The sequence below is a fragment of the Panthera onca genome, chromosome D2 (assembly GCF_046562875.1).
Source record: "Panthera onca isolate mPanOnc1 chromosome D2, mPanOnc1 haplotype 2, whole genome shotgun sequence".
NCBI classification, from domain to species: Eukaryota; Metazoa; Chordata; class Mammalia; order Carnivora; family Felidae; genus Panthera; species Panthera onca.
In genome coordinates, this window is record NC_138349.1 from 76,970,043 (window position 1) to 76,983,479 (window position 13,437).

The 13,437-nt window shown below is 46.7% G+C and overlaps 1 protein-coding gene across 1 annotated transcript in view; it reads left to right on the forward strand.

Annotated features, from left to right (window-relative positions):
- MTR (5-methyltetrahydrofolate-homocysteine methyltransferase) overlaps positions 1-13,437 on the forward strand; it is a 107,170-nt gene that overhangs the window by 80,288 nt on the left and 13,445 nt on the right. The window contains exons 25-27 of the mRNA XM_060642920.3: positions 4,855-4,936; positions 10,057-10,155; positions 11,217-11,292. Of these exons, the coding sequence (XP_060498903.2) occupies positions 4,855-4,936; positions 10,057-10,155; positions 11,217-11,292 (257 nt within the window). The remainder of the gene's footprint in view (positions 1-4,854; positions 4,937-10,056; positions 10,156-11,216; positions 11,293-13,437) is intronic.

Consider the following 13,437-nt stretch of genomic DNA (forward strand, 5'->3'; position numbering starts at 1 on the left):
CGATTAGATTTCCTGTGCAATCTCTCAGAGCCTTGGTGTAACCCTCCCCCCTTCTGACTCCATTCTAAAGTAGTGACAGTGGGTGAGGCCTCACTTAACGGTGCTTAATCCGGCCCTCATATTTGAGTAAGCCCTTTGACTGAAATGTAGCAGGCATACAGAAAAGTGCACAAATCACAGATACACAACTTGATGAACGTTTACAGAAATGAACCCCCGGTAACACTGCACTCTGGGAACTTTGCTGGGTGCCCCCACCCAGTCATCCTTTACGGCAGGAGTAACCACTGCCCTGTCACCGTAGGTTGGTTCTGCCCGCATGTCGGCTTCATATAAATGGAGTCCTGTGGCATGTCCTCTTTTGTGCCTAGCTTATTTTGCGCAGTGTTCTACCTGGGAGGCCCAAACCAGCAGTTGCAGTGGTTGCTGTTCCGTTGTGGTGCAATATTCCGTCGTATAATACACGGTGGCTTAGTCATCCGTGTGACTGTTGGCGGGTATTGGGTTTTTCCAGTTTGGGGCTGTTTGGAAGAATGCCACTTGCTGGGTCATACGCACATGATCATTGGCGTTAGACTTTGCTGGGTAGTTTTCCAAAGTGATTGTATTAATTTACGTTCCCACCGGCAATTATGAGAGTTCCAGTTATTCCACACCTTTTTCAATTTTATCCATTTTAGTAGGTATGTAATAACATCTTGGTATGGTTTTCCTTTGTATTTTCTTGCTGATCAATGATGCTGAGTACCTTTTCATGTGTATGTTGACTGTTAATGCTTTTTAAGTCTTTTTTTTTTTTAATTGGGTATTCTGCCTCTTACTGACTTGTACATGTTTTTTGTTTATATTGGACGCAAGCCCTTTATTAGAAATATATGTTGCAAGTAGATTCTTCCATTATGGCTTGCCTTTTGCTATCTTAGTTGTATTTTTAAATAACAAAGTTTTTAATTTTCATGAAGTCTGATTTATCAGTCTCTTCCTTTACAGTTAGTGCTTTTTGCATCTGTGTAAGATGCCGTCTGCTCCTGGGAGAGTCAGCTTTGCTAGAAGGCATTCAGAGTTTGAATGTCTTAGAAGCCCTCTGAGAGCCCTTATTATTGCCTCCTGTAGACCTGTTGAGAGCTCAGCAGTGTTCCATTTTTTTCCTTTGCTAACTGTTCTTTGAGCGGACGGCAGCTCAGGACTTCCAAGTTGTCACGAAAGAAGATAAGGAGGTATAACTCCGTGGCTCTTCCAGATCTCAGTGGCCTGTGCTGGCATGATAGAATTAGAATTGTACTCCCAAGACATTCACAGTGAGCCTTAAGGCTGTCTGATGGATCCTTGGAGAAGCCGAAAGGACTGTACCGATTAGGGGTCACGTGGGCACGCAAGTAGGCCCAGAGTTCCCTTTTGAACCCGTAGCCGTAAGAGAACGGAAAACCGAATATTCTCCTGTCTGTAATGCGTATGGTTTCGTGTCACAAACTGGAATTGACTTTAATGGCCATCTGGCCCTGTTAGCTACATACCTTCTCAAAGACACAAGTGTGGCAGTTAGCTTTTCTAAGTGGTTTAGAGCCAATAACTGCAAAGTGTCTTTTTCAGTTATTTTTTGTGAGTAATGGAGAATTCAGAAGGAATTCAGTGCCCAGAAATAGAGGTAATTTTCCGAACTTAAATATTTTTTAATTGTTAGGAGGGAAGATGCTGAATGATGTAACTGTACTGTTTTCCTCTTAGAGTTGGCTGTAGGGAAGTTCGAAGCTCAGGCCTGGGTGTAGGATTTCAGGGACCCGACTTCTGCCTCTGACCCACTGCTCAGTGCTCGTGCCTTTATTTCCTCTCTCGTTTTTCTCACCAAATTCTAAGGTCTTATTTCTTATTTATTTGTGTGTGTGTGTGTGTGTGTGTGTGTGTGTGTGTGTGTGTGTGTGAGATGCTGCATTTAGGTAAAACATTTTAATTCTGGAAGGATAAGGCATGAAATAAATGCTTGGAGTACTTGTTCTTTTTCAGTGCTTTTCAAAAAGACCTAAAGTTAACCCTGTCATGCCCATTTGGCAAGTATGAGAGGCGACTAACTGGGTCCCCGGCATTGGTGAGTGACTTAGCAGAGCCAGATTTGAGACTGAGCCTCAGGGGGCTAGCCCTGTGTTGTTGGTTTGTAGGAGGGCAGGAGGGATTCCAACATTATATATCTTTTCAGACTTCAGACAGAAGTCTGCCTCCAACTGGAGAGGGCCGCATAAATGGAAGCTTAGGAGAAAGTGGAATCAATATCATGCCGTTTTATAAGGAAACCAAAAGTACTCTTGATGGCCAAGCAAGCACAGATTTAATGGCTGCCCTCATTTGGCTTTGTCATTTTTTTATGCTGGAAAGCAACACTGTGCTTTTATGTGGTGGTGGTGGTAGTGTTTTTAAAAAGTGGAACCCATCAGTTTCTTCTTGGTACCCTTGTCCAGAGATCACCAGTGCGAGAATGGCCGGAATTGCACAGAGAACGCTTGGATGCTTAATAAATATTAATTATGTTGACTTGAAGGTTTAAAACTGTACTGGTTCTCTTTAAGAGAAATGTCAACTAAGTCACATTAGGCTTAGTGTTTCCTAGAGGAACTCCATGCAGAATATACATTGAGGTACATTTGTGTGCTTGAAGAACTGACCACCTAAAGAAGAGGAAGCAAACATAGTCTCACTTATATTCTGTTGTCAAACTGGAAGCAGTTTCTTCTTTAAAATTTCCTGGGGCGCCTGGGTGGCTCAGTCAGTTGAGCATCTGACTTCAGCGCAGGTCATGATCTTGCGGTTTGTAGGTTCGATCCCTACATCGGGCTCTGTGCTGACAGCTCAGAGCTTGGAGCCTGTTTCAGATTCCGTGTCTCCCTCTCTCTGCCCATCTCCTGCTTGCGTGTGTGCTCGCTCTCTCTCTCAAAAATAAACATTAAAAAACAATTTTTTTTTTAATTAAAAAAACAAAAGTATTCCTACTATTTGAAAATCTTCCCCTGGGATGCCTGGGCGGCTCAGTAGGTTCAGCGTCCGACTTCGTCTCAGGTCCGTGAGTTTGAGCCCCGCATCGGGCTCTAGGCTGACAGCTCAGAGCCTGAAGCCTGTTTCAGATTCTGTGTCTCCCTCTCTCCCTGACCCTCCCCCGTTCATGCTCTGTCTCTCTTTGTCTCAAAAATAAATAAACGTTAAAAAAAAAAAAACTTAAAAAAAAGAAAATCTTCTCTTTGTAGAATACCAAAGATATTTTCAAATCTTTGGTCCCTGGGCACGCAGCGGACACAAAACACATCCTTGGGACGCAGTGGAGTTGGCGTGGCTGCTTCAGGACCACGGTCTGGTTCTCCCTGCTGCTCTGCGCCCCAGCGCCCGACTCTGGAAGAGTCTCTTGCACTCAGTGGCTTAAGCCTGCACTTCCATTCGATGGCTCACTTCCTGTGACTTCCGGCTTCTGTCCCCTGCTTCCTGTCCGTGTGTGGAGATACTTGCACAAAGGGGACAGGTGAAATGTCAGTCTTGTCTGTCTCACCGCAAATGAATTTTTAGTCATCCCTCAGAAGTCTATTAAAAACGCACACATACCTCAGGCTTCTCATATCCTCTTGGTTTTAAAAATTTCCTCAGTAGTCCACGCTTACTATTAGAACATGTCAGACACTTCAGAGGAACGTAAAGTAAAATTTATTCTCTCCCTTCCCGTCCTCCGTCCCACCTCCAGCCGCTGTGTAACCAGTGTTGACACCTGAGGTGTATCTGGTTTTTGCTAAATGTACGGAAACTCCTGTGTAAGGTTGGAGGGTTAGGGCGGGTTGAGGGTGGTAGTGTGGTTTTTAAAACACAAACGTACTGTTTGGTATTTTGTTGTTTCCCCACATAGTAGCATAGTCTGGACATTCTTCCCGAACAAAATGCGTTTGGGCCGAGGCGGAGAATGTGAAAGCATCTGACACGGGGAGGAGCTGCCTTGGGGGCGAACGTGGGTCCAGCAGAGACCGGCAGGGACGGCCCCCTCCCTGCCCGTCCTGGGGGATGTACGGCTGCCGCCCTTGGACGCGGCACTGCGGCCTGTGCTCAGGGCCCTGGTTTAACCGCAGTCGGGAGGGCACGCGGGTCCATCCTCACCCCTCACGTAGTGGGCCGTGTTCTGTGAGGCAAGAGCGGGTGTGTACCCTGTGCGGTAAGACTGAGTCCCCAGAGACGGCTTGCCGCGTACTTCAGTCAGGTCGTCTCAAGGACTGAAGCGTGTTCCTCACCGCTGATGTTCCCGAGTCTGGCAGGAGGGGTTTGGGGCCGAGCCGACGTTAGTAGAAGACTGTTGCTGCTTATGCCTCTCGGTTCCTTCGTGCCAAATTTATTCAGGGTCCGGGGCCCCTTATTACAAGTGCGAGGTGGGGTCGGGGCTGAGGAGCGTGGCCGGTGCGGCCTGGGCCCGCCGCCTTGGGTCTGGTTTCTCGGGCGCCCTGGCTGCCACCCCAGCTCATTTGGGGGAGGAAACGCAGTCTGACCTGTATGGCAGCCAAGGGCAGTCACCTGGGCTGGTGAGCTCCCTCGGTTCAGGCAGGCCGCTAATGAGTGCGGCGTCACGGTCTCATTCCCGAGGGCAGAGAGCTGAGGGCAGCGTCTTCCTCGTTTTGTCAGATTTCTCGTAGCCTGAGCCGACAGACCCCTGTCTTCTCCCCTTGGATTCCCCGTCTTAGGGTGGGGAGGAAGTCAGTCTTGTTTTACGAGGGACGCGTGAAGTTCGTTCTCTGGAAAGCACCCTGTGGAAACACGTTGTCTCTGATGGTTCCAGACAGGGGTCATGTGGGAGCTGTCAGCGCTGATGGATATGTTTTTCTTCCTGACCCCTCTTTTTAGAACCCACACGGCAGTTAAAATAGCTCCCAGATACAGCGCGCCTGTCATCCACGTCCTGGACGCGTCCAAGAGTGTGGTGGTGGTAAGTGTGGGGCCTTCCGTTATTTCCGCTATGTAAGGAGAGGAGAAAAGATTGTGTTCTGAATAAGGGGTATTTCCCAAGATGATCTTTTATTTTTGTCCAGTTCTACTAAAATATGTGAAAGAATGTGTGAGGGCTTGTTAGGATGGTGTCGCTGTGGTCGTCTGCATTGCTGGAGGGGGGCCAGGTGAGTGTGTCCTGTGCTTTCAGAGACCGCGTCTGAGTCACCGAGAAGCCCTGCCAGGATCCCTGTGACCTCGACACCAACCCAGAGGGAGAGAGATTTCAGCCACTTACATATATTTACAAGTGTGAACATATATTGTCTTAACTCCATGCCGAGGCTAGAAGGAATGTGGAATCTTTTAAACGACCTGTTTCCAGGTAGACATTTAATCTGGAATGGGCCGGTTGACCCTACCCAAAGAGAGAAGAACGTTCTCTAGATGTTCACCATCCAGAATAATAGATTCTTTTTCTCGGTGAATGTAATAAACCACTTTCCTGAGTGGTCTTTTAGGTTTTTCTCTGTCACTGAAGCCTAACGTCCTCTCTCGTTACGTGTTTCGTTATTTTCATTGACTAAGAGGACATCATAGCTGGAGGGAATCTGAACGACCATGTGGTCCAGTGGTTTCCAAGTTCGTTTTAGTGACAGAAAGCTTGTCTTCCAGTGATGTCTTACTTGGAAGCTCAGTACAGTATGAGTTAGAGCAGCCCCTCCTATCCGTCACCCCACACCTAGTTCTTGAAAGAGCACAATTTGAAAATTGCTAATCTGTGGGGACGCCTGGGTTGGTTGAGTATGTGACTCGATTTCAGCTCAGGTCATGATCTCACAGTTTGAACTCGAGCCCCACATCAGGCTCTGTGCTGACAGCGTGGAGCCTGCTTGGGATTCTCTCTCTGCCCCTCCCCCACTCATGCTGTCTCTGTCTCTCTCATGTAAATAAATAAAAACTTAAAAAAACACAACAGACCAAACCTGCTGATCTAGTCCAGCCTTCACATTTGTAGGTGAGGAGGGTTACCAAGGAGGGTCTGGTGATTTGTGAAACTATCAGGTGACATGGTGCAGCCCGAAGCTCGGGTGGCCACATTGCCTGAACCGTTTTCCAAAGACATCCTTCCAGATCTATGAATTTATTTATATGGAGGTTGTACAATAATTGCTAACTTTATTAAAAATTGATAGTGTGCCAGACACTGTGGTGAGTGCTTTACATGGATTTGTAATTTAATCTCCATGAAGCAGATACTCTCATTAACCATGTTTAGAGTAGAGGAAACAGGCACAGAGAGGTTAGCACCTCTCTTGAGGCCACACGTCTATCAAGCGGTAGGGTAGGGCGTGAAGGCCGGTGGTCTTACTCTCTGCTGCACGAAATGTGCTCCCATTAATGTTCAGTGATTCTTATTAAAAAGGATACAATCATTGGCTCCCAGGTGGCTGAGTCAGTTGAGCATCCAGCCTTTTTTTTTTTTTTTTAAGAAAATTATTATTGTTTAGTTTCTATTTTTAAGTTGTTATAAACTTTAATTATTTAATAATTAGCGTGAATAATTTTATATTCATGCATCCTCCTCTGTGAACTGTCAAATCTTGCTGACCTCCTTATGAATATTTATAAACACTCTATATACATGACTATGTACTTTTAATACTGTATGCTTCTTTTGTAGAAAGAGTTTTCTTTTTCTTTTTCTTTTTTTTTTCTGTTTTGAATTTACATCCAAACTAGTTAGCATATAGTGCAACAATGATTTCAGGATTAGATTCCTTAATGCCGCTTACCCAATTAGCCCATCCCCTCCCACAACCCCTCCAGTAACCCTCTGTTTGTTCTCCATATTTAAGAGTCTCTTATGTTTTGTCCCTCTCCCTGTTTTTATAATATTTTTCTTCCCTTCCCTTATGTTCATCTGTTCTGGAGCATCCAACTCTTGATTTCGGCTCAGGTCGTGATCTCAGGGTCGTGGGATTCAGCCCCATGTTGGGCTCTGAGCTGGGCCTGGAATAAGATATATTCTCTCTCACTCTCTTGCTTTCTCTGTCCCCTCCTTCCCGCTGCCCCTCCTCTGCTTGCACTTTCTGTCTCTCAAAAAAGAAAAAAAAAGATACGGTTAAATCAGACTGGAATCATAAAGTCACATTTTTATTTACTCTTGACGTAAACTAATGTGTAAATAAAGTAGGTGTCTCCAAGTTAGTTTCAGGACAGTTTTTGTATTTTATATTTGAATTGTGCTTCATAAGGAGCTCGTATGGAGTTCATAGTTGACTAGCCAGTGGACCTCTTTTTAAGGCTTGTTGCTATTTTCAAATACTAATGAATGACTGAACATTTCTCATATGGAGACCAGGCCCTTGGCCCTCTTCAAGTACATGGTGCTAGCATTGCATCGGGAGAGGACTTTGGCTGGGAGGAACCAGCCTCTGGATTCCATTTTGAGTTCCCTCCTTCGCCGTCTAGAAGAGCTAAGCAGTAAGGGCCGAGCGGAGAGCCAGAAGATGAGCACGGGCACTGGTGCTCCTTATGGGTCCGTCCAGCTGGACCGCCAGCAGTGGTTAGTGCTTCTTGGGTCCAGAGAAGTGGCCGCCTTCTGAAATTACTCAGACATAAGTCCAACAGTAAGTTGTTTGGGTTATTGCTAGTGACGCTTTTCGGGATCAGTGGTACAGTTTGTTTAGGCCGATTTTTGGTTCTGTGTCTTCGGGCTCAGCTGCGAGACGCATGCCAGCGGCCTGTGCTCTGGGTCACTGGCGCAGGTGTTTGAAAGAGTCCCAAACATGGCAACGACCTGGTAGTTGGAGCTTTAGACCTCGGGATGCCCCTGCTTTCTTTCCTTTCTTCTTTTTTTTTTTTTTTTAATTTATTTTTGAGAGAGTGCAAGCAGGGGAGGGGCAGAGAGAGGGGGGCCGAGGATCCGAAGGGGGCTGTGCCGCAGTGAACCCGATGTGGGGCTTGAACCCACACACTGTGAGATCATGACCTGAGCCAAAGTCAGACGCTCAACCGATTGAGCCACCCAGGTGCCCCTTCTTTCTTTTTAAATAAACGAGGTGCCAGTATTTAGTTCTTTCTAAATTATAAAATATATTTTCAACTTATTCCCTCTCATTCACTGCTATTGTCACCAAGAACAAAGAATAAAAGGAGGAAGAGAGAAGCTGTGCTGTGTCCAAATGGTTGGCATGAAGACGCGTGACTGGGCTGTGGTTTTATGATGGAAAGATCATGAAGATTAGCCTGTATAATTGACCACAGACTTGTTTCCATCAAGCAAGTCAGACTGGGCATGGAGGGACTGGCTTGTCACTTTGGCTCTGGGAACAGGGGGCCCCCCAGGGTGTGTTCCGTCTTCCCAATAGTCGCTGTGGCAGCGTATGGTTAAGTTCTTTGGATGTTTAGAAAAGCAGGCTTTTGCCTTCTCAGAGTCTAAAACCTAGCAGAATGCAATATTTTAAACAATATTTTAAGACACTGGTTGCATGTACTTTGGGGAGCTGTGGAGTAGGCATCCCTTTGCTGTTTTCATTGAGCTCTGCTGGTTTTCCTAAACGGGGACTCCATTGAGCCGAGGTTAATGTAAGGCTGGGAGGTACCCTGTGGTGTGAACACCATTCAGGAGCCTGTTTTTAGGCTCACCGCAAGGGTCTTTTCTCATTAGGTTCCTTAAGAAAGTGGTCTGGCTTTGTACTAACTCTTCAGGGATCGGATTGCTGGTAGAGATGCTTAGAAAAGTCACACAGAATCATAGACACTTAAAGCCGGTGGGCCCTTGAGCCATCGTCCGGCCTGCCCTGCTCAGTTTCACGTCATGGTTCTCGGCTTCCCTGCCCTCGTGTGTGTGTGTGTGTGTGTGTGTGTGTGTGTGTGTGTGTGTGTGTTGGGGGGGGAGGGGAGGGGGCGGAATCCAGCTGGAGGCGCAGGGGTGGGGCGGTGCCTCGTCGTGAAGTGATCGTGATCAGAAGCAGCCATTTCTTGTTTTTGAGCTTTGGTTTTGGCTCTACTTCCACCAACTTGATAATGCTGGTCACAAATAATATTTCGCAGATCCTAGCTTTACAGTTTACCGAGTAGCCTCGTATTTGTCAGGTGACGGGTTTCTGTTCTTTTCTTAGCCAGTCATAGTTGACTGTGAAGATTAGCCTCATTCCTTCAGCAAGAGTTTAGTGAGGAGGCGCCCTGCACGTGTCAGGCACAGAACTAGAAACCAGGGACACGGAGTGGTTAAGGCGCAGCCCTGCCCTCAAAGGGTTTGTCCTCTAGTGAGGCAAGGAGGTACATAGACAGGTACTAAAAGCCTGAGGTAAATGCAGTGATGAAGACGTGAACTGGGTATCTTTGAAACACTGAAGAGAGAAGCCTAACTAGTGTGCTGTGTCGGTCCCCAGGACCACGCTCCCCTTCAGTGATTTGCCAGAAGGACTCACAGAACTCAGAAACACTGTTATAATCATGGCGGATGGCCATGAGTCAGCAAAGGATGTAAAGGGTGGAATCCAAGCAGGACCAGGCACCAGCTTCCTGGTGTCCTCTCCTAGCGGAGTCACGTGGCCAGTGCTTAATTCTTCCACCAGTGATGAGTGACACCGTGTACGGGGGGCATTGCCAACCAGGGAGGCTCTCTTGAGCCTTAGTATCCAGGGCTTCTGTTGGGAGTCAGTCACATAGGAGTGCTTTAATGACCTGACTGACCTTAGTTACCAGAACCTTAGTTACTCCAGAGGTCAGACGGATACAACATGAATAAGGGGGCCCCCTTCGTCCCTAGTCACGTTGTTAGTTAGCATAGACCATCCAGGGTGGCCCAGGGCTCCATGTAGACGAAGTGTCTCATCAGGCAGGACATTTCAAGGGCTTAGAGCTTATCTCTCAGGAACCATGAAGGGCTTTCTTTCGAATGTGTGAGATTTGGACATCCTAGGTCCACTGAGGCAGCTCTTAACTGCACACCCCGGCAGGAGTTCATGAAGCTGGTGAAGGGAGGGGGGATGACGTTGACAAGGGAAGCTTCCTGAAGGAGGTGTCGCCAGCACTGACCAGTGTTGTCCATATTTTATTTATCTCCTTTTGCTCCTCTGTGGTTCTTGAACTTTGATCTTGCATTTTCAGTGCTCTCAGCTATTAGATGAGAATCTCAAGGATGAATATTTTGAGGAGATCTTAGAAGAATATGAAGAGATCAGACAGGACCATTACGAGTCTCTCAGGGTAAGTGACAAATACCTGCTAGTTTGGGTATTAAACCGATCCTGCATTTTTTTTTAAAATGTGACTTCACTGTTTAAAGGAGGGCAACAGGTTTAGCATCATTTTAGAGAAGCCTTGTTTTCATGTTCAAATCAGAATTCTCTGGTGTCGAAGTTCCTGATAACTTGGGGTTATACTAAAACTAATTTCATTTATTCCACCAAACATTTATCGGGTACACAGTAGGTGTTAGGTGCTGTGCTAGACAGCAGAGCTATGAGAATGAATAAAACATATGCAGCGGGAGAACGGAAACTGAAGCAGCGTATAGAAAGTGACTCCCACGGATCCTTGTTCTTGAAATAATGGAAAAAAATGACATTAGAGGGGACCGTTGTCCGCCTCTCTCCCTGACTGCCCAGCACGGACTGTGCAGAGCAGTGTCTCAACAACTGCCCTTCTCTAGATAAGCTTCAGGGGTTCCTTGGAAAGGAGGCATAATCACTCTTTAGAAGTCACTGGAATATTTCTTCCTGGTTCATCTGCCTGTTGGTCCTTGTGCGTAGAGGGGTGCATTTGGGGGGTGGCGAGGCAAGCGAAATGAGACAACAAACAGCAGGAAGAAAAGAGGTGTTTGTGAGATGGTGACCAGCCCAAGATACTGTGGCTGGCGTTCCGCCTCTTAGGTTTGCTCACAGTTGAAAATTTCTTAGTTTTGCCCTCTGGTCCAGGGGGCGGTCAATGGCAGGCCAGATAAGCCTGGCCTCAGGTATTCTAGAAGCACCGGCAGGACACCGCTCTGAGAAGGGCACAGGTCAGCTTTGTATCCACCTATCAATATTTAATGGATATTTATTGAATCTTTACTCTCCATTGTTCTGGTGCTGATGTGAAGCCCTCACATTGGGTGGAAAAGGAAGAACTTTTCAGGAAATGAATTTTCATTAATGAAAGCATTTGTGGGGTTTTTTTTTTCCTTTTCCTTTTTTAAATAAAACATGTACTAGCTTTTCAGACATACTTTCATAGTAGCAGCTGAAAAACTAAGCGTCTCTGACTAAATAACTTCTCTTTTTTCATAGGAGAGAAGATACTTAACCTTAAGTCAGGCTAGAAAAAACGGTTTCCATATGGACTGGCTGTCGGAGGCTCCTCCAGGTCTGTTGGACTGTCAGTTGGAGAAAGGCTGTGGGTGATAATGTGACTGGAGAGACGTTTGCATTTAGCTGGCTGGGAATCAGGCAGCTGGAGATGCTTTATCGTGTCTAATAATGGTGATGAAGGACATTGATGATTGAAAATGAAAGGAAACAGGTACCATTTATGGAGGACCAAACTATGTCCTGAGACCGCTTGGAGTGTCTGAGTGCTTGACACAACCCCGTAGTGAATGTGCTGTTATCCCCGCTTAAATGTGAAAACCCCGAATTTCGGGTAAGAGCCCGAAAGGTTATTGGGTTCTATCCCTGGTCTGCCCCTTCTAACCCACACTCCCTCCTCTGTGCTGTGCTCAATTTCCACCCCCCACCCCCCCCAAGCCTGACGCAGGTTCTGGGTGGTATAGTCACTGAGTGGCCTGGGTCACAGGCCAGGCCCCAGGACCGATGTGTAGTTCTGAGATTGAAGATGCCCTCACACTGAACAGAACTTTAGAACATTGCGGCAAAGCTGGAGCTCCTGTTTCTTGTTCGCTCTCTCCCATTGTCTCTCTGCATGCTTCCCTCTTTTTGTTTCTTTTATTTGTTTTTTTTCCCCTTATTTCTAGCCAGCTCTCTTGCCTGATAGAGGTGTTCACGAGGGAGTAAAATATGGAAGATGTTTGACACGCTCAGAGAGGCATGAGATACACACGCACAGCCCAGACAGGGTGAACAGGGGTTGTATTCATTGAATCTGTATCTCCAAGGTAATACCTCAGATCCGCTCTCCTTGCTCACAACATCTGTGTTCTGCGGCTCCTTGGCTGACTTGAGAGCATTAAATTGGAAATGTAGGTGAGCTCAGTTCTGATTTCAGTCCTGCTGAGCCCGCTGTGGTTTAGTAGGAGGAATGCCACGTCAGGAGTCGGGAGGCCTGGTTCTCACCCCACTTTGCCTCCCGGCTGCAAATCACTGACCTTGAGCATCCTACATCCATGTTCGACCTCTTCTGATGTGTAAGAAGGAGTCACCCTGTGAAAGGTTGTAAGGATAAGAAAAGATAAACCTTCGAAAAATGTAAATAACTATATAGTCTATTATTTTCTCTTTACCTTTCACTGTGAAATTGGAAAAGTCTCATAAGGGAAGTCCATTTTAACCAAGTCAGACATCCAGACACAGTTCAGTGGGGACATTCCTCTGAAGGCCCACGGTGCCAGGCAGCAGTCGAACGGCCACTTGTCCCCAGTGCGGGGCCTCTGCGAGGCTCTGGACCTGCTGCTTGAGAAGATCGAGGCACTGACGTACAGCCCTCAGAAATGTTTTTGAGGACACCCCAGTCTTAGACTAGTTGCAGGAAGTCAGGAAAGGGAGACAGAGGGTTCTCTCAAGGTCGTTGGCGGTAAAATTCAAGACTGACATCCCTCAGTGACTGTGACAGGGCATTTCTCCCTGCCTTTCTAGGCAAGAGGAGACATTCATCAGGAGGAAATCTGTAGTTTCTTTTGTCTGTCAAACGAAGCAACATACTGGAATATGATGAAGAAGTGATTATTCTCAATAGTAAAAACACGACCAGGAACAAATGAGAAAGAGCTACTGCGAACATGTGTGAAAAGATAGCGATTTCCAGGCAAGACTAAGCAGCAGCTTGCTCTTTTCCTGTACTGCTGCCTCACGTCCGCCTCTTACCATCTGACGAGACAAAAGTGCTCTTGGGACTTTGGTCCCAAGCACCTGAGATGGGCAGGATGGTGTAAGTTCTCTGACCCTATTTACAGACCAGGAAACTGAGGGCCAGGAAGCTCGTGTGTGGGCATCACTTCCGACTCCGGCCCGACCCCGCTGACCCCGCTGCAAGCAGGGTGCCGGTGTGCTGCTCTTCTTCATTCCTCATCATTATTTTTTTTTTTTTTTCAATATATGAAGTTTATTGTCAAATTGGTTTCCATACAACACCCAGTGCTCATCCCAAAAGGTGCCCTCCTCAAAACCCATCACCCACCCTCCCCTCCCTCCCACCCCCCATCAACCCTTGGTTTGTTCTCAGTTTTTTTTTTGTTTTTTTTTTCAACGTTTTTTATTTATTTTTGGGACAGAGAGAGACAGAGCATGAACGGGGGAGGGGCAGAGAGAGAGGGAGACACAGAATCGGAAACAGGCT